Below are 24196 nucleotides of genomic sequence, written 5' to 3'. Positions count from 1 at the left end.
CTCGTTCAGATATATGTACAGAAAGAAAAGTAGTACATGTGTGCGTGGTTTTAAAAACAATGGGTTCGTACAGGTATGAACCCAATAAATTCAAAATGGTCTTTCCAGTCAGATTGCTATAAATTGTAATGACGAAAGAAAAATTTAATTATATGAGTTGGGTGCCAGTACTATATATAAAGTATGCTATAAACCTTGCCTTTACACAGGAGTCTTCAAACACGCGGCTCGCAAAGCCGTATCCTGAAGCCCACAAAATGATTGGCGTTACCACCTTTACACCTATAAATTTCATCTGGAAATGTAGACGTACAATTAGACATAGATCTCAATTTCCCTTTGTGGTATAAATGACGTATTTATCTAAACATTAAATCATGTGAAACTAAATGAATTGTGAACAAGTGTCCAACATAAATATACCCCCACCCATCTCCGCCTCATCCAACCCCTACACTGTGAGGATCAAAAAGGTATAAATCTGAGAATAGTGTGATTAAGAGACTGGTAGTATGATGACCATAATATGTAATAAGTTACACACTAATCCACTAGCAACTGCAAGAACACCTGCATTTACAAACGTCGGCCATGCATTGCATCCACGTGTAAAAAAAATGGGCCTATAAAGGGCCAATATGTACAGCTATACACGATGACTGGAATATGTACGAAATTACAAAGCGATCCATAACAAATAGCACGATACCGTCTTACACTCCAATCAGCTGCAGAATGGACAATAACTGGAAATATAACTGCAAGAGCAAAGCGATTTGTCATCGTACGCATCTTTAACTGATGACGATAACATATGCAAGGGTTTATCGCCAACCATAGCAAGGTGTGAGTGTAGTTGTGTCTGACAATGCACAATGATTAGGGTTAAACAAGGCCGTAAGTCTGAATTGTTGTGAGACTAGTGTGTCAACCACGATTCGGTGTCAACCACTGCATTCAGGTGCATGGCATAAAGAGCAATAACTCTTTCCAAAAGTGTCGATAAGCAAACGTTTTCTGTTTGTGACTATACAATTCAAGCTAAGTTTTATGACATTCCATATAAAATTGCGGGACTACATTATATACATAATTTAATGCCATATTGTGCATGGCAAAAGGGCAATAACTCTTTCAAACATTTGTCGATACGCACATCCGCTGACTATACAGTTCAAAATACTTTCCTTGCATATAAAATTGCTGAACTAGATTATATATGACTACCTTATGCTGCATGGCAAAAGAGTAACAAGTGACGTACATTGCGAGAGCAAAGTGATTTCTCCATATGTTTAGCTTACAATATAAGACCATAATACACGCAAGGTCTTATCTCTTTTCACTGAACACTCTGAGAGCAGTAGCAACCTTATCGAGGTGAGAAAGGTGCGAAATCTTTTAGTTTGTTTAAAACAGATTATAATTAAAGCATATTATTTCAAAATAAATTACATTTTCAAAAGAACCTGTAGTTATCTACGAATATTTGACAGAATTTTTTCAGTGATATATAAATTTGATTTGGGGACCCATTGTCCAATTTCGTACAGGGCCCGCACATAACGAAATCCGCCGCTGCTGAGAGTAAATCTGTTCCCATGATTCTGTCCAATATAAGTGCTGGCTCAAGACCAGAAAGGTAAACGAATAATAACAGGTGCTCAGTGATTTGTCAATATGTGCACCGTTTTTAACGTTCATTGCATTTTTTCCAATCTCATAGCCATCCGCTGAGATTTGGCAAACTATTTGCATGTAGAAGATTCAGTGCCAAATTCAGCATTTAGATGCAAGCCAAAAAGGGAAATAACTCTTCCTGAAATTATCTGTCTACATGCTCATCCTCAGGTGATGTCCGCATTGATTACAACGTTCGATGGCACTCCAACAAAACGGCGAGACTAGATGCAAGAAAACTATATTATATGCTGCATTAAGCTACAAGATAAAAATGGGCAGTGACAAGCAAAGCGATTTGTCAACTTGGGCATCTTCAGGTGGTGTCCATAATTTTATCAAGTTTCAATCCTGGAAAAACAGTGACCAGTCGCGCTTAGGAGATTCATACATACACTCCAGTAAACTACAATATAAAAATGGCAATATCTCTCGTAGATATCAGGAGAGAAAAGTGACTTGTCGAAATTTCCTGCAATTCCTAGAAAACTGCAGGACTTATTGCGCTAACAAGATCAAGAAAAGAACATTTTATTTATATCCGCAACTATAGAGGTAAACAAATTGGGAATAGTGTATCGCACAAATAATTACATTTCCCAAACCTTGACCAACCTAAATATCTTTCCCTTCAACAGATTATGGTAAAAATATTCCTGAACAAATGCTTCTTTATTCTTATTCTTTATTTGTAATTAATTTTATGTACTTTCTATTTTAAATGAGGCTTTATTTTTAATAAATTTTAAAGCCAAATTTTTAAATGTCCAAAAATATATTTTTAAAAGCATATAAAGTGAGAGCGTCATTGTCAACTGTTGATTTTGCAATCTTACTGTGAACCCCATTGTTAATACTAAAAAATCAAAGTGTTAATACTCAACACTAAAGTGATAATATTCAACACCAAAGTGTTAGTTCTCAACATAAAGAGTTAAAACTCAACAACAAAGTGTTAGTATTCAACACCAAAGTGTTAGTACTCAAAACCATAGTGTTTATACTCAACACCAAAGTGTTAGTACTCAACACCAGAGTGTTAGTACTCAACACCAAAGTGTTAATACTCAACACCAAAGTGTTAATACTCAACACCAAAGTGTTAATATTCAACACCAAAGTGTTAATACTCAACACCAAAGTGTTAGTACTCAACACCAAAATGTTTGTACTCAACACCAAAGTGTTAATGCTCAACACCAACGTGTTATACTCAACACCAAAGTGTCAGTACTCAACATCAAAGTGTTAGTACTCAACATCAAAGTGTTAGTACTCAACACCAAAGTGTTAGTACTCAACAACAAAGTGTTAGTACTCAACACCAAAGTGTTTGTACTCAACACCAAAATGTTTGTACTCAACATCAAAGTGTTAATGCTCAACACCAACGTGTTATACTCAACACCAAAGTGTTAGTACTCAACATCAAAGTGTTAGTACTCAACAACAAAGTGTTAGTACTCAACACCAAAGTGTTAGTACTCAACATCAAAGTATTAATACTCAACAGCAAAGTATTTAACTCTGGTTATCCATCATGACCAGCATTTATCAGGCTAAATAAAGTAATTTTTTAAAATCACCACGCTCAGTGTCTTTGACGTATATTTCATGTTATTTGTATTACACCCATATTTTGTATAACTTTAAACAGTAACTAAGTTTTGTATCATATCTACCGCTACCAAACTACTGAACAACATTAATTCCTACAGACCCTGAGTACCCACTTGTCCTGGAAATTGTTGATTTCATAAGTATTCTAACTCTTTCATGGATAATTATGTTTGTTTCGTACATGTGAAACCGTTTTCTGGCGTTTCAAACGTCTGTATCATAGACTTCCGATGAAAATTTCGTAAGGGCGACATAATAAAATGAGTTTTATTTAATTCGCCAGCAAAGATATGGTGTTATCACAAAAGAATTAAAGCTCAAGAAACTTCAGGTGTCCAACATTTCCTCCCTTTCTCCAAGGTCTTCATTATCTTCGTTTTTCCAAGCATTTTCTGTCTTGCGATTTTCCGCTGTCACGATTGCGTTACCATTACTTAGTGCGATGGATTGCCCATAGTCTCTGCTACTCCTACTACCCCGTGTCCAGCCGACTGATGTTTTCGTGAATTTGGTGCTGAGGGACCTGGCGTCATTGAACCGATTGAATTTCTTTTTTAGAACCGCTCGCACCTGAAACAGAAGTAACGAGATAGCACTAAAGGAAGCTTCTCAGAGAAACCTCTTCTTTACTAAATAATATTTGACCCTATATGGGTAGATAGATAGATAGACAGACAGACAGACAGACAGACAGATAGATAGATACATTAGAGAGATAGATTATATAGATTAGATAAATAGATATATTAGAGAGATTAGATAGATAGATAGATATATTAGATAGATAGATTAGATAGATAGAAAGAGACAGACAGAGACAAAGAGAGATTGATTGATTGATACACATGCGCCAGTGTGTTTTGAATGGCATGATCTAGATTTTCTAATTAACTGTTAATGTACTTGAGATTGCTTTAGAATAGGAATGTCATTAACTCTTGTTTTAGGTTTAATGCCGTTTTTCAGCAAATGATAGGCGATCTGGTGGAGGAAGTAACCGGAAGCAACTCCGACCCACGAGAAGCTTAATTAACTATGTAAATGACCAATGTGTTACTTATTAGTAACTCATCATATTTTCATAATGAATTGCAATATTCCCGTTTAGAATGACGATGTTTTGTGCATTAGTATATGAGTCGATTTAAAAAGTGGGTAATGATGTTAATATATCAATATAAAATTCACAGTGCCTTAAAGCAATAGATACATTTAAATATCAAATAATCTGCACTTAGAAATGAACTGGTCATCGTTTTCATATAAGATGCCTGCCATAACAGAATGGTAACTGTAGTCTGCCCAAAATAGATCCTATCTATGTGATTTGTGTGTGATTTGGAATTTTAACTTAGCTGTTAGCAATTTTTCAGTCATATTGCTAAGGTGTCTGCAGTGTGGAAGTTTAAAGTGACGTCTAGCACTGGGGCATCATGCCGTATATATAAACCATGATGTCTCGTCCAGCCACATTAGGTTATCCTGACACCATGCCGACAAGTGCTAACACTAACCTCTTCATGCTGAGCGCCCAGCGAAGCAGCTGTTAGTACTGTTTTTCTAAGTCTTTTGTATGACTCGCCCGAGGTTCGAACCCGCGACCTCCAGCATCCGAGGCGGACACTCTATCCCCTAGACCACCAGAGTTGTACAATAAATGCAGTTCATTCCCCCGTTTTGTTTGCAATTCTCTGATATATTGTAAATTCCATAATACTTACAGCAACAAAATTAAAATACCTGTTTTGACATTTTACGATAGCACTACACGTCCGGCTAAAATAAAATGAAGAAATAAATCATTACCGAAAAAAAAGAGAATTAAATAAAAATAGTTTTAGAGTACTTGTATGTATCCAAAAAGACTGAATCCAGTATATAGTCAGATCCATGATAAAATCCGATATTACTACGAATAGTGTCGTATTTTCACACACACAAAAAAAATAACTTTGTCTATTTGCTTCATCACATTTATTAATGAAACTGGTTTGAATTTTGAAAGTAAAAATGGATTATTATATAAATCTGATGTCTGCAAAAGACAGATTACCTCTCCATTCAGGAAACAGTAAAACACAGCGACAAAAAATCCCTGAAATGAAAACAAAAATGTTGCATGGAATAAAAGGAAGGAATACATTTCTGTAACATACAACTGAACGCATGTTGCATTGTATTTTCAACATTCCTCCGTCGAGAAAAAAATAAATATTCCTGCAATTTAATTCATTGTAATATATAAGACTACTCAGTCTCAAAGATAATGAAGTAAATGATTAGTCGTCTAAAAGAGTGTAGTAGCGAATGTGTTAATGTGAAACTAATGTAACCTATTGATTAAGGAAATTACCTAAGACATATAATTATGATGAACATTTAATCTATTGATAATGGAAATAACCTAGGACAAATCATTATGAAGATAGTTTTACCTATTGATAATGGAAATAACCTAGGACAAATCATTATGAAAATAGTTTTACCTATTGATAATGGAAATCACAAAAAATAAAACAGTGAAGAAAGACGTTCCCGATGATGATGGAAATCACGTGGGACACATAAGTTTGAAGACAGTTTTATCTATTGATAATGGAAATAACCTAGAACATATCATTATGAAGATAATTTTACCTACTGACAACGGAAATCACAAAAAATAAAACAGTGATGAAGACGTTCCCGATGATGATGGAAATCACGTGGGACACATAAGTTTGAAGATAGTTTTATCTATTGATAATGGAAACTATGTGGGACGTATACTCATACGAAACGTTTTACCATCTGATAATGGAAATCACGCACAAAATTTAAGGTTTTGTCTCTTGATAATGTAAATTACATGGAACATAAAATTATGAGAAAAAAAAAATTGTAATGCCTAAAAATAAAAATCACGCTGGACCCTCAACGGTTAAGAAAGTTTTAAAACGTGTGATATAACACCTGTGAAGAAAGTTTGATCTAATGATATTGGAAATCACGTTTGAAATATAACTTTAAAGGACGTTTCGCCTATTGATTACGAAAATCTCGTTTGATATATAATTATGATGAAAGCTTTACCTGGAAGGACTGTAGGACAGCATTAATGTACATAAAAACAGTTTTGACCGTTTGACCATCGCTAGGGGGCGCTATGAAAAGAACGTATGTTATTCCCAGAAGCGGTATCAATATGATTGTAGCTTTCACGGCTTTTCTATAAAAAAAGAAGAATGTTCGTGTATAATTAACCTACTAAACTTCCTCAGTTTAAAGAATCTAAACTAGGTTATATGAATTAATACAGAATCCAAACTAGGTTATGTTAATTGGTATATAATCCAAGCTAGGTTATATGAATCGGTACAGAAGCAACACTAGGTTATATTAATTGGTACAGAATCCAAATTAGGTAATATAAATTGATTCAGAATCCAAACTAGGTTATTATGAATTAATACAGAATAAAAACTAGGTTATATTAATTGGTATAGAATCAACACTAGGTTGTATGAATTAATACAGAATCCAAACTAGGTTATATGAATTGATATAAAATTTTAAAAAAAAAGGTTATATGAATTGGTATAGAATCCAAACTAGGTTATTATGAATTGATACAGAATCCAAACTAGGTTATATTAATTGGTATAGAATCCAAAACTAGGTTATTATGAATTGGTATAGAATACAAACTAGGTTATATTAATTGATATAAAATCCAAACTAGGTTATATGAATTGATATAGAATCCAAACTAGGTTATATTAATTGGTATAGAATCCAAAACTAGGTTATTATGAATTGGTACAGAATCAAAACTAGGTTATATTAATTGGTATAAAATCCAAACTAGGTTATATGAATTGATATAGAATCCAAACTAGGCTATATCAATTGGTATAGAATCCAAACTAAGTTATATTAATTGGCATAGAATCCAAACTAGGTTATATTAATTGGTATAGAATCCAAACTAGGTTATATTAATTGGTATAGAATCCAAGCTAGGTTATATGAATTGGTACAGAATCAAAACTAGGTTATATGAATTGATACAGCATCCAAACGAGCTTACTTGCATTGATACAGAATCCAAAACTAGGTTATATAAATTAATACATAATCCAAACTAGCTTATTTGCATTGATCCAGAATTCAAACTAGCCTACATGCATTGATACAAAGTCTAAACTAGGTTGTCTGCATTGATACAAAATCCAAACTAGGTTATATGAATTGATACAGAATTGGTACTTATTACTTGAAACAAACTTGTACTTATAAAGCAAAATATGCGTTTGGGTTGAACGAATAGGTTTGTGAGTTTAAATGTTTAATTTTATAACTGATTTAAAAATGACAATATAAATCTTTAATGATTAACTGGTAGAAACGGACATATTTATTTATGAGAGATCTGGGGACATAAATAAATAATGGGTTAAATGTATTAACTATTTGAAAAAAATATGTTTTTAAAAATTGCAATTTTTCAGGCTTGTTAATAAATAACACTTACAAAATAAAATCATAAACTTCCATACATTCACTGTAATAAAAGTAGAAAATTTTAATCGAAAGATAATACGGTATAGACTCGTTCAGCCTAGGTTTCTGTACATTGCTTATGTACTGTATATACTCGCGTGTAAGTCGGATCCAACCGGAAACTGCACAAACCCAGATCTGCCGTCGCATAATGAGGCAACATATATGGGTCTATATTGCTTTGATAGCACTAATCAGTGAAACAATCAGCACAGACCTTGATTTGCATGGGTATTATACGACTGTAGACCATGGTGTCTGTTGTTTACAGATAGACCCGGATATACAACCCGTATATACGCGGTATTTTGCAGGTAAACTTAAAGATCACTTTGGTACAACTTTCTGTTTTCTCGTTACCTGCAACGGAATTAGCATCCAGTTTTTGTTTTTTGTTTTTCTCCCCAGTAATGGCCAGGTTTCCAAGGGGGTTGAGTGGTGGGGGTGGGGGTGGCACTAACCTTTTAAAGTTTGCGGCGACAGTGGATGTCTATTAACCAACGCATGTCATTGCATGTAAGCTTCATAAATGTCCCAGCGTTTAATTGTTTGTATTTACCTCACCAATTCAAGTTTTAATTAAAATAATATTTTGTCATTGCTTGCTCCTGTCTGAAATTTCGATTCATATAAAATCACATTACCTGTACTGTCTCAGTTCCCAGGAATGTGAAGCTCTGAGTTTGGTTATCAGAATCCAAATAATCGATGACAAAAATAGTATGTTGACCTGCAAGAGAATACAAAAGTACTCTATCTTTGACTTTGACTTTTTGTTTTAAAGTAACTAACTTTTCGACTCATTTCCAAAAAAAGTAATCCACGCTACTTACTCAGAAGCACTTTTATCGGATTTTGTTTGACACTCGAAAAAATAATATTGCAAGACTAAGATCAGGAAAACAACTATAGATAGATAGATAGATAGATAGATAGATAGATAGATAGATAGATAGATAGATAGATAGATTAAAGTATTGACCATTCATGCTCTTCAAGACTTGGTAACGCTATAACCAAAGTGTTTTAAATCTCTGTATGTTTCGTCATAATTTAAAAAAATGACCGCAGGAACTGAATAAGTGCGTGTGTTGTATCGCAGAAGTGAAATATAAACGTATTATTGTATTAACGTGTACGAGCAAAACGACTTTCGTGTCGTTCATTTATGTTTTTGTGTTTTGTTTCGTTTTGGTTTGGCTTGGGGCTTTTTGGTGCGGTTTTTTTTTGTGGTTTTTTTGGGAGGGGGGTTAAATTGAATTATATTTTCCAGTTATTTTCTAAATTTTATGCGTTTTAAGAATCTGAAAATATTATGATGATTTACCTGTTATAAGAGTCAATCAAAATATGGATAATAGGCAATGGTTAAAAAATGCAACAAATATATTATTGAATAGTTTTATTAAGATCCAAACTTCCTACTCTTCAGCATTCATGAAGTCATTACATCTGAAAATCGACTACACACCACATGAACGGACATGTGTAATCCATTTTCAAGCTTAAGCTTCATTATTTCGGTAATCTTGTAAAATATGAAGTTCATTTTCTATAATTACTTCTGTTATGCAAATAACAATGAAACTTAAAACATAAATAACAAGAGTAAACTGTACCTGTTGTTTGTAAATATTGTCGAAGTACGCAAGAAGAGCGCATGCATATATAAGGAGTGTCTTTCTGGTGCTATGAACTTTTGGCCTCAGACAACAATCCCACTTTCCGTCTGAGGTTGATCAAAATCGGGACAATATTCTAAAGAAACAGTGCCTTGTTCGCATGGTCTGCTTGTCAGTGACTTACGTGATAAAGTCATTTATTGTAATGATTATTAAAGGACACACTTGAACCTTTACGAAATTATATAGAAAGTTGCAACTGCTTTTTTTTTCTTACGAAGAGAGACGAATGTAAAATGTCCTTGTTGTCTGGGTCATGCACGCGCTAGTTATTTCCGCTAAGTCAGTTTATTTACATTAGTAGTAGTTAAGTGGGGCGCTTTAGCCTCACGTAGGCTTCTATGTTAAAAATGGGTCCCGGCACTATAGCTTCAAGCTGGAATTGAACATTAGCCTGCTTAGACTCAATAGAAATTAACGTTACGGTAGTGGACACTGGCAACGATGTTGCAAGTGGCTGACCTCATTTGGGCGGAACACTGGCAACAATGTTGCAAGTAGATGGCCTGAATTGGAGCTACCCTAGAAAGAGACAAATACAGAAGAGACATAGACATATATAATACATAGACATAGATTGATGAACATCAGTCTATCACAAAAACTACTATACAACCAACAAAAAAAATTAGGCAAGAAAGCAAATCTTTTCGAGGCATATGAGTGGTCCTTAAAAATGACCTTTGGGTTTCTTCTATTTTCATATAAACCCCAAATATACTATCCAAGCAAACGTACGCACACGCATCCAAAAACACACACTCTACTATCCACACAGAAAGGAAGGGTAAAGAACCCAATATCTACTATCAAAAATATCCCAATATTTACTATCAATAAAACCAACATCTACTATCCACACAAACGTACACACACACACACACACACACACACACACACACACACACACACCCCACAGAGAGAAGAAGAAAAACTAAAAAAAGAATATTCACACAACGTACGCGAACGCATACAAACGCCATATATACTATTCACACACGGGAAGAAGAAAAAAACCCGCAAGCATACTACCCACACACGGGAAGAGGAGAAAAACAACCCCAAATATACTATCCACACACAGGAAGAGGAAAAAGCAAAAAACCAACTATACTATCCACACAAATGTACGGGGACTCATACAAAAACTCAAATATACTATTACACATGGAAAAAGGTAACAAACAAACCCAATGTCTACTATCCATACAAACACATACTCAGTGTTGATGACATAAGCTTGATGGTCTTGAGGTTTGCGATGAGACAGATCATCCTTAGCATACACCACTGGATTCCATGAAGCACTGTACGAACTGTTACTCGAATGGTAACAACGTTCTCAGGTATCCATTTTTGTGTTGTTCTTTTTTTCTTGTTTTATTTCCTTCACAGGTAATGATACGTCATCAATTCAATTCTGACTTTTTGTTTGAAAATATCTGACAAGTAATCGTCTTCGCTTCGTCTCCGTACTCTGAGCCAAGAGAGCATCGATGTGATGAATCTCTAGACCCATTAATGGAGGAGAGGGATGATCGAACAAGTCTTTATACCACTGATGCAACACGGCTTCTTCCGAGATGAGACTCCAAGCTTCGTACAGATACTAGTCCAAGTTTTCTTCTTGACTCAACATCTGACATGTATCGTGTTGAATTTGACTAGGCTGATGGCTTTGACATCCATAACAATATTTCTTGATCAATTCCGTAATTTTATCCGCCAGGTGTGTGGCAAAACAGGAGACATAATGTTGTTCTTGTTGGCCATCTGGACCTCATCACCACGTCTTCTTCGTATTTGTCTTGGGGTTCTGCTTCCACTGTATCCTCTCATTCCATTTTCATAAGAGTCTTCCATAGTTTCTAATAATCTACAATGACTTCTCTCGAACTGCTGATTTATATCGTATTATCGAATTCGGCATAAAAGATGACGTTCACAGGGTTATTTACGGTTATTGGCTTTGCAAACTGAAGCTCCACACAAACTTGGCCAGATCTTATAGGGTGGAAATGCCACTCGTCGCTGCATTGGTCAGGAGTGAAATCAAAGGCCCACAACGCGTAACCTTCTGCATAATCATCGAATGTAATGCAGTGACTGGTGTTGGTTCCTAACTGTCCCGTGGCTTCGTGCATGAGTAAGTACGATCTCATGTAAATCTGCTTCTCGTCACTAAAGACATGTTCGAAAGGCATGGTACACACAGTTTTGCCATCTCTACTGACTTCGATCTTGGACTCGTTGTAGCGTTGATACTCAAAAGGATTTTTCTCGAAGGCTCCATTGGAGGCTGTTTTTTGACGATAGCAATGATCTAACGTTTGGGTAACTATCCCTGGAACAGATCCTCGATCATCGATTGATGTGCAGCGGAATGGTAAAAAACTTTACTCCCACGCGTCGTATCGGATCTTTGGCAGTGATTCTACTCAAAGTGTGGGTGATGTCGTTTCACACTTTAAGTAACACTTCCACACGCCGCCCGTAGAGTCTGGCTTCTTCAATGACTGTTTTGTAATAGGCAGACTTAGCTATCAAATGATGAGCGGCACTGCTACGATTCAATTTCATACTTCTCTTGCAACTACATGTCTAAATGCAAACGATATGTTGGGTCATTTGATTTTGTTTCGTCGACTGTTGAATCCCACATAGTGGTTTGGTTCTTTATCTTTAATCAACTCGCTATCGTTGAATTTGCTGCTGTGTCAGCTCAGGTTTCCATACCACACAAGCCTCCAGACGAGTGTTCTTGGCTTCTTTTCTGTACTTCAAGAGATTTTCCAGGTACGCTCGGTAAGTGTAAGTGTCCATGCTGATACTGACAAGTCTGTTATTCAAGAACAAATCTACTCCACTGAACAAGGAATGCATGAAATTGCTGACTGAGGTAACTTTATATTGGTCCTTTATATCGGGACCGTCCGTCGATGTGTCGATGACTTTCACTTTAAAGTACAAGAAACAGCTATTCAGATCGATGCAATCTTCCGGCTGTCCTTTGATTTCAAATTCGATGGGAGCTGATCCTGAGTCATTGAAATAGGAGACAGGATGAAATTAGACTAATTGGGATTCTTGCATAACCATCAAGGTGGGTGGCATGGCAAACAGATCCAGTTCCGACTTGGAACAGGCGCAAGACTCTTGGTGCATCATTTTCTTTTTTTCTGTTGTCTCTCTGTTTTATGACAATACAAAACGTCTAAGTCTCGGACGCGTCTTCTTTTCTTGGTCTTTCTAGCTCTATAGATATGAATTCCTCTGGAAGTTTGTCTTCGTCGTCTTTTCCTGCCTTGTCCATGGTGGTGTCAGGGAAGCAGGAATGCCTGACTCGGCAGCGTCCATGGCATTTACACGAGTTTCTTGTTGGCCCAAAATGACTTTGCCTTTTTGAAGCAAGACATTTTTGCCTGCTCTCAAGAATGCTTCTTTGGGGTTTTGATTGTCGATGATGTCATTTTAGAGAAATTCTTTGGCGTGCGTCAACGTGGCATTTTTCTAAGCGCCCAATTCTAGTGTCACCATCGGTTTCAAAACCGGGAACACCGAACGAAAGGTTGATTCAGCATATCTCCTAAACCATGTCCTCGCTGTCGAGCGACACCTCGGTACACTGGATACAATACTTACAACTCGTGACTTTCTCTTTGTCAAAGATCTCCTTTTATAGCAATGTTGACAGTGTGAAAATGCGACTTACTGACGGCTAAGTAAAAAGAATGTATGTACACATTAGCGGTGAACGTGATAGGCGTTTCCACCTTCCTGGTCACTGGTTGTGGGAAAATCAATTTTGAAAGGAATGACACGTATGGAGGTGTGTCCTGCTACGTTGTACTCCACCACATCGGAATACACAAAGATCAAACTGAGTCCTTGGTTCAGATCTACAGGGGAACCAAGAGCCCCGTAAAAATCCAGATTACTATTGATCTTCGGGCTTAGATTATGTGCTACCATCTGTGCATGTCCACCCCAAGTTTCAAACAAACTATCATTAAACTATAGGACAACGTTTCGGTATCCTGACATTTTATCAGTAAGCGACGAGCCATTTCATGGTACTCGATCTTAAATCTTTTTTTGGCTCTGTTCAGGGCTCAGCCAAATGCTGCCTCGATAATTGGTTGTTGTTGCTGTTGTTGTTCATAATTCCAAAGTTCCGCTGCTGTCCGATGGGTCATTCGAAGACAAAGGTTTCGAAAAGAGGTATGTTGTTGTGGTTATTTTTGGAGTGGTGACTGACGTCGGACACAAGACTCCCGTTGTTCCCGTTTGAGGAGTAGTTCAGTGAAGGATTGGGAAGAAGGTAACCGATGTAACTCCTCAGTTAAATGGTCCACATTTGTTTGATTCCTTGCTGCAAACTCAAATTTGCAATGACCGCACCGATGACACAGTACACCAAAATAATTGGCAGAAAAAGACGATTTACGTTTTAGGCACACGTTTTCTACACCACACATACAAGCGTTGCTTTTCTAGATCTTGCAGAGAATATTTCGGTGGTCACTGCGGTGGTAGCGGTAGAGGATGTGTTGAAGGGCATGGTGGTCACTTCATTTTATAGTCGATGACTTGCGAAGCGTCGATCCAAGAATCAAAACTGGGATGATATACTTTCCAAAGCCTTTTGACTACTTTGATATTCATTTTCTCACTTTATGGGTTCTTCGTTCTAGAATGATTTTCATGTCGTACATATCGTCTTCGTTTTTGGTCACGCGTTGAAATTCGGGCAAGTAAAACGTTCCTTTTACCACTTCTCCGTTCATGTCTTCCAATTTCAAGACAGCAGGATGACGGCCACGCACTCGTCCAGTGACAAGAATCAATTCGGTGATCCAGTTGGGTAAGTAACCTTTGTCGAAAGTGCATTTGGCTTTGCTAATGCGCAACCAATCTCCAGCTGCCAACACTTCGCCTTTCTTGGGGACAGCCACCTTCGGAGACGTACAAAACATGCTCTCAAAAACAGAATCTTCGCTGTCGGGAGTCACTTTTTCGGAGGCACATCCGATGGTCCGATGGTAAGATTGGTTGTACGCTTGGACCTGGTGCGGTAAGACGTCGATGTACTTAAGGGTGTGTTGATATGTAAAATATTTTCACATGCGTTATTTCAAGGTGCGTTTAAACGTTCCGTGATGCTTCAGGATTCTCGGTGGTGAAACAAATGAATGTCTCGGTCTTTTTAAAATACTTTTTGGAAAGCTTAGTTAGAAATTATCTGTCTTTGTCGGCTTGCCATCATAGAGAGTGACGACCACTTTGTTTCAACACCAGTTTGAGGGATTGCACTAAATCGCTGTTCTATTTGGAAGTCAATGGCACGACCCAGGCAAATTCGGAAAAGACGTCGATGACACAAAATTAATATCTTTAGCCAGGATTGTAGGTGGCCAAATGAGAGACATCGGATAATCTGCTTGCCAGTGATGATCGATGACCTCCACTCCGGTGCGACTTCGTCGAATGGGTTTATGTAATGTGTACTTTTCTTGTTCTTGTAACCATTGTTGCACTTGAGGTAAACGGAGACTTTTCAGACGGGTTTTGGCAGCACGATACAATTTCTGAACACCTCCGTAACCTGCAGGATGGGCTGGATCGTAGCAAATGCGGGCTAACACCTTCTCCATTTTTAAATTAATCACCCACTCCTCGCTGATGCTACTTTGGCTGGAGAAAAAAGGTGGTTTAGAAACGGCTTTACGTGCGCGATGTGCCATGGGAGTAGAAGTCGATGGTAGAGGTGGCAGTGGTGCCGTTAGTAATGGGATGGCTTTGGTCTTCTGTTCTTTTTTCGCTTCTGGTTTCTCTTCTTTCTTTTCGACTTCTGTCGAAGGAGGAGTGGACATTATCTTTTTAACACAAACTTTACGTTCTTCTCGTTGGGGAGTGGGTGGAGGGGTCAACAAAGGTGCTGCTATCTTAATAGGAATATGAGCTGATGGCGGTGTTTGAAATACTTATCGTACCTCGTCTTCCTCAGGCATTCGTGGCACTGCGTCTGTCTTGACCGCTGGGGGTGGTGGTGGCGGTGGTGGTGGTGGCGATGCACTTTTCACCATAGTCTTAAAATCTTTAAGAGCTGGCAGAGAAGTTTTGTCTAACGCTCTCTGGTGAAAAAGTTGCAGTCGTTGCAACCGTTGAACGTACCTTCGCGATTTTTCTGTTTCAGACAAAAATCGTTGCAATCGATCAACGATTGCAATTCGTTTTGTAGCTGGGACATCGTTGGTCATAGAGCCAGTTTTCGTCCTTCCATCGGATTTCAATGGTCACTTCTGAGATTCTTTGACTCCAGATGTCCCTTTTATCTTCTTGCAGTTAAAGAGGAGGGTGTCAGCGCTGGAGAAGTTATTGGAGACTCGGATTTATATTGTTTCATCAGATGAGGAAGAACGGGTGTCAAATCAGGCTTAGTTGACATCACTAGCAATGGAGAAGTGGAAGATTCTGAAGCTATTGGAGACGCGGTCACCATCATTGTATGTCGTGGCCTCATGGGGGGAAAATCTGTTATCTGGGGGATATTCTTTTCTGCATGCTTTTCTTTTTCTGTTGCTGTGACCTGGTCTTGACACCATTGCTATTTTCTTATTCTGGGTCTGTTTGGCTTTCTTGGGGTGGCTTTTATCTTGGGGAGGACTTTGTGGGAATATGGATACCTATTTAAGAAGGAACGAATGATGACACCTCCTAGAAAACCGCTACTTCCAGGTTTCAAAATGATTTGCTTTTTGGTTTGAATGTCGATGCGAGGATCGGCTAGTTGCATCAAGACTACTTTGTTTTTCTCCAAAAAAGCGTTTAGTTTGATGTGGAATGTGAATGATGCCCTGCAGTAATTGACGTGCTGTCACCGTAAACAATCGTAAGACTTCTTTGAGACAGACTTCTAAGACACGAGCACGTATTTGTGGATTTTGTTCTCGACTGATGCTGTATAAGGCACATATCAATCTGATGGGAAGATAAAAGTGAAGGGACGTCATGTTGAGACAGATCCAAAGTGTCCGAGGTATCGACGAAGGGGATGTGTACACGACAGACCCTCGTCTTTTCACGAGTGGTGAAACAAATGGGTACGAAATCGCACGTAATTGGGGGTAGTAGGTTTTAAATCCACGAGTAAATAGGCGTGTGAGGTTTGAGTGGTATCGTATCGTGGAACGGATGAGGCATCCAAGACGTTCCTAACTGTTTGGCCAGGAATGCCTTCTACAAACACGATGGACTCGCCTTGACTTTCTCGCAAGAGACTGTTTGCCGATTGCCACTCTTTGTAACACCACATGATCCATGGAGGTGGAAGTTCGATCAAATGATGTTTATGTTCGATCAAACGTTCGACAAATTCGATTTCGCCTGAACCGAAAAGTCCGGCAATTAGCATGTTAAGGGGATGGCGAAGATACAACTCTCAACTGGCACGATCAAAGTGGTCGTCGATGACTTTGAAAGTGGACGAAGAGGGAGCAGAGACATAAGAGGTATCCATAGTGCAGTGTATGTCACTTTTGACACTAAGACAAACAAAACACGAGTTTTTATATTTTTCCAGGACACGTTTATTTCTATACATGTTTAAAATGGAACAACACAAGACAAAACTACATAAAAGCTAACTGGTTAAGTACAGCGATAAAATACACATCAAAACCATCAAAGTAAAATATAAACAAGTAACTGTACAACATGTTTTTGGTAACAAAGGTGTCATAGGGACAGTGTCTAATGTTCTTACAGTCTATTATTGTCCTCCCATAATCAATCTTCATTTAAGAGCATATATTAAAAATGGATAAATGATTTTTAGTTTGCGTTTCACTTGTATTTTGACCAACTCTCGGTAAATGCGCTCCCTCAACTCAACCGTCAAACCATAAATGTGCTCTTGTAAAGTATCTATCCAGAGATTACTGAGGTTGTCCGACTAAATGTAGGTAGTGACAATATGGAGACCCCCGAGCATGTTCCAGGTAAGCCCATTCTTTCTGCTTCCACTCGAGACTGAAGCACTTGACTTTCTCCCCTTTGCCCAAGTATAAAAATCCGGCTCTGTCTAATTATTCGGGATCGGTCCTCCTATATATTTAGGCCATTGTTTTTTCTCCTTCCCTCTGCGTAGGGTGTGTGTATATATATTTGTGTGTTTGTATGCGTTAGCGTACGTTTTTCTAGATAGTATATTTGCGGTTCGTATGCATTCGCGTACGTTTGTGTGGATAGTATATGTTTTTCTTCCTGTGCCTGTATAGTATATTTTGGGTTTGTTTAACCTTCCTTCTGTGTAGATAGTATATATTGGGTTTCTTTTCCTTCCCGTCTGTATGGATAGTATATTGTGGGTTTGTTTTTTATTCTTCCTTCTGTGATGTGTGTATGTGTGTGCGTGCGTGCGTGCGTGCGTGTACTTGTGTGTTTGCAAGGGTTCACGTACGTTCGTGTGGATAGTAGAGTTTTTTTTTCTCCCTCCACTTGTGTGTGGATAGTAGAGAGTGTGTTTGTAGGTATTCGCGTACGTTGTCCAGATATTAAATATTGTATTTGCATGCATGCGCGTACGTTTGTGTGGATAGAATATATTGGTTTTCTTTTTTTAGCAAATAATAATAATAATAATAATAATAATAATAATAATAATAATAATAATAATAATGAGGATTTTGTATATCGCCTAAACTTTAGAAGCTCTAAGTGCTTTACAACATTAGACAACACCTATAACATAAAGAAAACATATATAATGATATTATTACAGAAAACAAACACCATAGAATAAGAAAACATAAAAACATGCTGAAATATTTAAGGTAGGGGACATTATTAGGTCTTTAAGTTTGTTCTTGCAGTCGAAATATTGCGGTATTTTTTATATTAGATATTGGGTTTTTTATCTTCCCTTCTGTGTAGATAGTAGAGTGTGTGTTTGAATGCGTTCTAGCACGTTTGTGTGGATAGTAGAGTGTGTGTATGCCTTCGTGAACGTTTGTGTGGATAGTAGATATTGTGTTGGTATGTGCTCGCATACGTTTGTGTGGATAGTATATATTGTGTTTGCATGCGTTCGCGTACATTTGTGTGGACAGTAGAGCGTACGTTTGTGTAGATAGTACATATTTTGTTTTTTTAATAGTAAATATTGGGGTATTTTTGATAGTAGATATTGGGGGGTTTCCTTCCCTTCTGTGTGAATAGTAGAGTGTGCATTTGTATCTGTGTGCGTTTGCGTTTGTGTGGATAGTATATTTAGGGTTTGTATGAAAATAGAGGAAACCCAAAGTACCTTTCTAAGGACCACTCATATGGCTCGAAAAGATTTACTTTCTTGCCTATTTTTTTTTAGTCGGTTGTGTAGTTGTTTGTGTGATAGATTGATTTTCATCAATCTATTTTTATGTGTTATATATGTCTATGTCTCTACTGTATTTGTGTTTACCTAGGGTAGCGCGTATTCAGGTCATCCACTTGTAACATTGTTGCCCGTGTTCCGCCCAAATGAGGTCAGCCACTTGCAACATTGTTGACAGTGTCCACTACCTTAACGTCAATTTCTATTGAGTCTAAACAGGCCCATGTTCAATTCCAGTTTGATGTCATAGTGCCGGGACCCTTTTTTAACACAGAAGTCTACGTGAGGCTAAAGTACCCTACTTAACTACTATTAGTAATACATAACATGGAGCCGGTCATTCTGTATTAAAACCTTTTATGATTTAGGAAAATACTATAGAGGTCACTCATTTGTGGTAAAAGTGGAAACGTGTTGTGGCCTAGAGCTGAATGTTTATCAGGCCTTCCGCGTCACATGATACGGTTTTACAAAGGCTTGGTAAACATGTTTGTAAATGCAAATGAATTATTTCTTTTCTAAAGCATTGTTCGTTTCCTGCAAGCCATAATAAAAACTTAAGAAACAAAAGCAATGACCGGTGTCATTATTACGCTAAGATTCGATTTGTGCATCGGCATGTCTCAGTAGGTGAAATTTTTTGTTAGTAGGAGAAATAAAACAAACGAAAATAAACAAAAAACAGCTAAATATTTGAATATAAATAAAGTAATCACACTTCAGTACTTCGATTTTTACGTTATCCTAATGGTAATCAGATAGACAGGTTTGCAAGCTACAGTCAAAGAGTGATAAATGAAACAACTTCTCTGATTGGCATTTCATAAGAAGCATTAACCTATCGCCATGAAAATGACATAATACAATAAGATCTGATTCCGTCTCTAGTATGTATTGCACACATGAGGATACTTACAAAAAGAACAAAAAGAATCGGCCCGGTGAATATGAAGTCATACATTGAAAGCTCATCGTGTATTTCCGGCAGCCAACAGCTGTAAATATGATAAAATGAAATAGATTGTAAAAGTCCTTGCTTAATCAGTGTGCAAAAGTCAAATAAAATAACACTGGTACATGTATCACTGATCGACAAAGACTGTAGTTATCAAAATGCAAGACAAATGATATAAATTCTAAGGATGCCTATAATGATAGGGTTTTACTGTACACTATACTTTTTAATATGCATGTAATGATAGAATATTATTGTCCACTAAAATTCGAGATACATGTGTTATTACAAACTAGAATTACAAGAAAACTGAACTTTAATAAGTCCATGATCTCATTTTCTTAAATAACCAGTCAGATTTTAGGAAAAGAATGTTCCTACGAAATAAGTACCATAGCTATTTATCTGATATTTGCATATTTATTCTGATTAAAAAAAAATCCATGGTAATTAACAGCGTTCAATTCAATAAATTTCAAGAAAATTAGTCAAAGCATTTAAAGTGTTGAAGATATTGAACATATTGACTAACTCAGCTGGACAAAACTCTGTCTGGCGAGCGCATAGAAATACCTGATACGCCAGACATGTTCCTTACATACATATTTATTGTAACGTTTTCGTGATTCACATAAGGTCAACGTTTTCATAGAAAAAACTTTCATCCCAGCCTAACACGTGACCAAAAGAAAACTAAGTCAGGATAAGTAAAATATGGTAGCTTTATTTTATACAAACATTGGAATCACACAGTACAGACACTCATATTATATTATATATCACTTATATAGTATGATAGAGAGGGTCCTATGTCACAACTAGTCATCGGAGTAATCTAAAGCTTTTTGTCACTCTGTATGATTTTTTGACGTCAGATTACTGTGGGGTTTTTTTCCTCTCAACATCAAGCTCGCGTCGAGCACCTGTGTTATTGAAATGACATCGTAAGTCACCTGCAGCTAAGTTTACAATAACTAAGCATGTTAATCAAAGAATCATGAAAATCTCTTCACTATTTACTTACTATTTAAAAGAGTATTCATCAAGGTAACTAAATATAGTAATATCAAGACATGGCATATTTAATGTACTTCAAAACGTACCTCATGCGTGGCAAGCTTCCATAGCGTGACAGCTTTCGGTTATGTGAGGAAATCTTCGTTCTTCTCTCGATCACGACACCTCGCGAGGGAAGGATGTGTTTGCGTGACTTTATAAGGAAATGACGACTAAAGAGTCGTTACATTGCCCCCATCTTGAGAAAATCATTCGTCCCGAATGGAAACTTGAATAACAGACTGAGTGTAAGACCAGGCCATCCCAACATTGGAGACCACAACGACATCAAAAAGGGAAACAAGACTTTTGTTACTACATTATACGTTACAATAATTAATATGGTTGGAATTTAAACGAATTTCTCTAAATTATATGATAGTAAAATCTCCAATTATGCATTCTCATATAACAAACAAATATACAAAAGCGACATTTCTGACATATAGGAAAATCTCAATCTCTCTCTCTCTCTCTCAATACTTTTAATTATGTACTTGTATGTGGTGTTTTACACCAATATATTTAAAGTCAAATAAATGAAAAGTTTATATTTTCCAGCTAAATATAATGAGAGCTCCTATTAAAATGTTTAATGTGGGATACTTTTCATGCCAAAGTTCATGACTTATTTTGTGGTTCAAAAGGCATATTTTACATACTACGTAAAATACTTTTTTACTCGGTCTTGGATTATTTTCTCAAAGCCCGACAATTCATAAAACTGGCCTTCTGCTATGACTTCCTCTAACTGTACATAGCTGGATGGTCAAGTTCTGGACATTGGGCCAAAGTTGATATTCCTAAGATAATTTAATTTGGGTCATTATCGATAACATATGCATACACTATTCTCCATCCTTGGGCCCTTCCACTTCATATTCAGAATATATCATTGACAGGTCGGGTAGGGTTCATTTGACTGAACAAGCAGACCTGGTGGAATCAGCGATGCCATTTTTCTCCTTATATTGTACTGGGTCCTGCCCATGGTTCGACTTGATGGATGAGGATGGCACTCCAGATGCGTCCTGTTCTACAGGATTTCCAGTCTGGTGGTTTCTTGTTCAGTGGGTAATAAAGGGGTAATATGCGCATGTGTACCAGCCCCAGCTGAGTTGAGTCCAATTCTTTCAGATGAAGAAGAAGAGGAGGAGGAAGAAGGAGGAAGATGGAATAGAATGAATAAATGTATCACCTTTTGCCAGCATCTCACATGGACGCCAGCTCTGGGATGGATGATTACTATCTGATGTTGCAGCAGCCATTGGTTTGGGTACATGTATAGTTGGAACAGAAGCATTTGTTTTTTGAGTGTATTGATGGGCTTGGAGTTGGATATTGCTGTGGTCATACTAGACTCTTCCTTATTGATGGCTGTGGTCAACACTACTTTTCTTCTTATTTTTGGAAGGACTGTTTGGCTGTGTCGATCTGCATAAGGGTATTGTGTTTTCCTGCCTTCTCTTTTGATGGTTTCTTATTGGTAGAAAGTTTATCTTTGCTGGTTTTTCTATGACACGTGGGCCCCTCTGGTGGCTTCCGATGTTTCTGCGGATGTTGCACGTTCCCTTCTAACTAATCGGACATACTAAGTTTTCTGATAAATGTATTATACTCCCTCTTTTCCTCCTGGCCATATTTCATATTCGCTCTCTTGACGAGGTTCATGGTGGCTCCATAACACGATAGATGTTTGATGTCATGTCATGCGCTGACTGTTGTGTATATGCTACACCTGTATCCAAATCCAGAGTGTGCAGTGGTGATGTGTCTTTCACAATTGTGAAGCTTGGCAAATTCCAGGTATCCACATATAGTACATTTGAACCTTGTAATCTGGAAGTAGAATGTGAAATGTACAAGACAGAGCTTATGAAAAATACATGTACTGTAAGTAATTATTTAGCTAATTCAACATGCTTGATTTGTTGTCTTCTCTGTAAGATTTAAGTAAATTGTGTTAAATCACTTTAGGTTTAAATTTTGAAGTTTCTGGATGCGAAATATAACATCGTTTATCTTTTGCATTATGAGAAAGGGAACTTCCCATGGACATTGTAATTTTCTACCTCTTTCTTTTATATGTGCATTATAGAACCACACAAAATCTCCTTTTTCAAAGCTGGATATTTCTGTCATGATCTGTTCTCATGTGTTCTGAAGAAAGTTTAATCTCTTCCCTTGCAAATCCATGTATTGTCTCTAATTTCTTTCTTAATCCTAGTGCATAATCAGTATGTATGTTTTCCATTTCAGTTTCAACTCTGCCCAGAACAAGATGTACTGGTAAATTTATGTTAGGCCAAACACCATCTCACAGGGAGATACGCCTGTTGATTGATGCTCTTTTGACGTATATGCCATCATGAGAAGGTAAATTTGATCATCCCAGTCTCTTTAATTCTTTGAAATAAAAGCTGAAAGCATAGGTGGTGTGGACTTTCTCTATTCCAAGTATTTTACAAACATCCTGAAATACGTCTGATTCACAATTAGTACCTTGGTCAGAATTTAACTTCATGGGTGTGCGAAAAACGGTTACTACTGTTACTACAAGTTTCTGTGCAACGGTTGTAACTTTGTTTCTTCCTAATGGGGATAGCGTCAGTCCATTTTAGGAAATAGTCGGCAACAACTAGTACATATAAACAGGGGCGGATTAAGGCTCACTGGTGCCCTAAGCACTGACAAATCTTGGTGCCCCCCCCCCTCCTTTCCACGTACACCTGGGAAGATAATCATAGGGTGCACCATGATCAAGAAACAGAACATTATGATCAATTTGCACTAGTTTTATATATTTTTTACAAATCTTCATTCGATTTTTTTCCCCCACCCTTTTCTCTACTTTGTGGTGCTCCCTTTGGCCCTGGTGCCCTAAGCACGTGCTTAGTCTGCTTAATGGTTAATACGCCCCTGCATATAAATCCCCTTTATTACTTATTGGTAAAGGCCCAATCACATCTATTGCCCATCTTTCCACAGTGGCTCCTACATTGTAGGATTTCATAGGTCCATCGCCTTTTAATGAGGTGAGTTCCTGGAAGCACATTGGTCACAAACATTAAACCAATGTTTAATATCTTTGCTCATGTGTTGCCAGATGTATCTTACTCTAATTTTTGAAAGGGTTTTGTCAAATCTTAAATGACCGCCTGTTACACTGTTGTGTAACTGCTTCAAACTAACGGTTTTTACGCTTTGATGAATAACTGTTTGAAAGTTTGGTTGTCTCCCTTGACCTGAATCCCATTTATGACAAATTAAATTATTGTATATTTCCAA

The 24196-nt window shown here is 37.3% G+C and overlaps 1 protein-coding gene across 1 annotated transcript in view; it reads right to left on the bottom strand.

The window, feature by feature from the left end:
• Positions 1–3084: 3084 nt before the first annotated feature.
• The window catches only part of LOC149781016 (corticotropin-releasing hormone receptor 2-like), a 394305-nt gene continuing 373193 nt past the window's right edge, over positions 3085–24196 (bottom strand). Inside the window, exons 9-13 of the mRNA XM_089938139.1 lie at positions 19814–19892; positions 8487–8572; positions 6373–6508; positions 5354–5395; positions 3085–3870 (exon numbers count right to left, since the gene is read on the bottom strand). Of these exons, the coding sequence (XP_089794265.1) occupies positions 3628–3870; positions 5354–5395; positions 6373–6508; positions 8487–8572; positions 19814–19892 (586 nt within the window). The 3' untranslated portion in view covers positions 3085–3627. The remainder of the gene's footprint in view (positions 3871–5353; positions 5396–6372; positions 6509–8486; positions 8573–19813; positions 19893–24196) is intronic.

The sequence above is a fragment of the Sinohyriopsis cumingii genome, chromosome 16 (genome assembly GCF_028554795.1).
Source record: "Sinohyriopsis cumingii isolate HCF-2022 chromosome 16, ASM2855479v2, whole genome shotgun sequence".
Classification (NCBI taxonomy): domain Eukaryota; kingdom Metazoa; phylum Mollusca; class Bivalvia; order Unionida; family Unionidae; genus Sinohyriopsis; species Sinohyriopsis cumingii.
The sequence above is the reverse complement of the archived record's forward strand: the minus strand, read 5'-3'. Positions and strand labels throughout refer to the sequence as shown.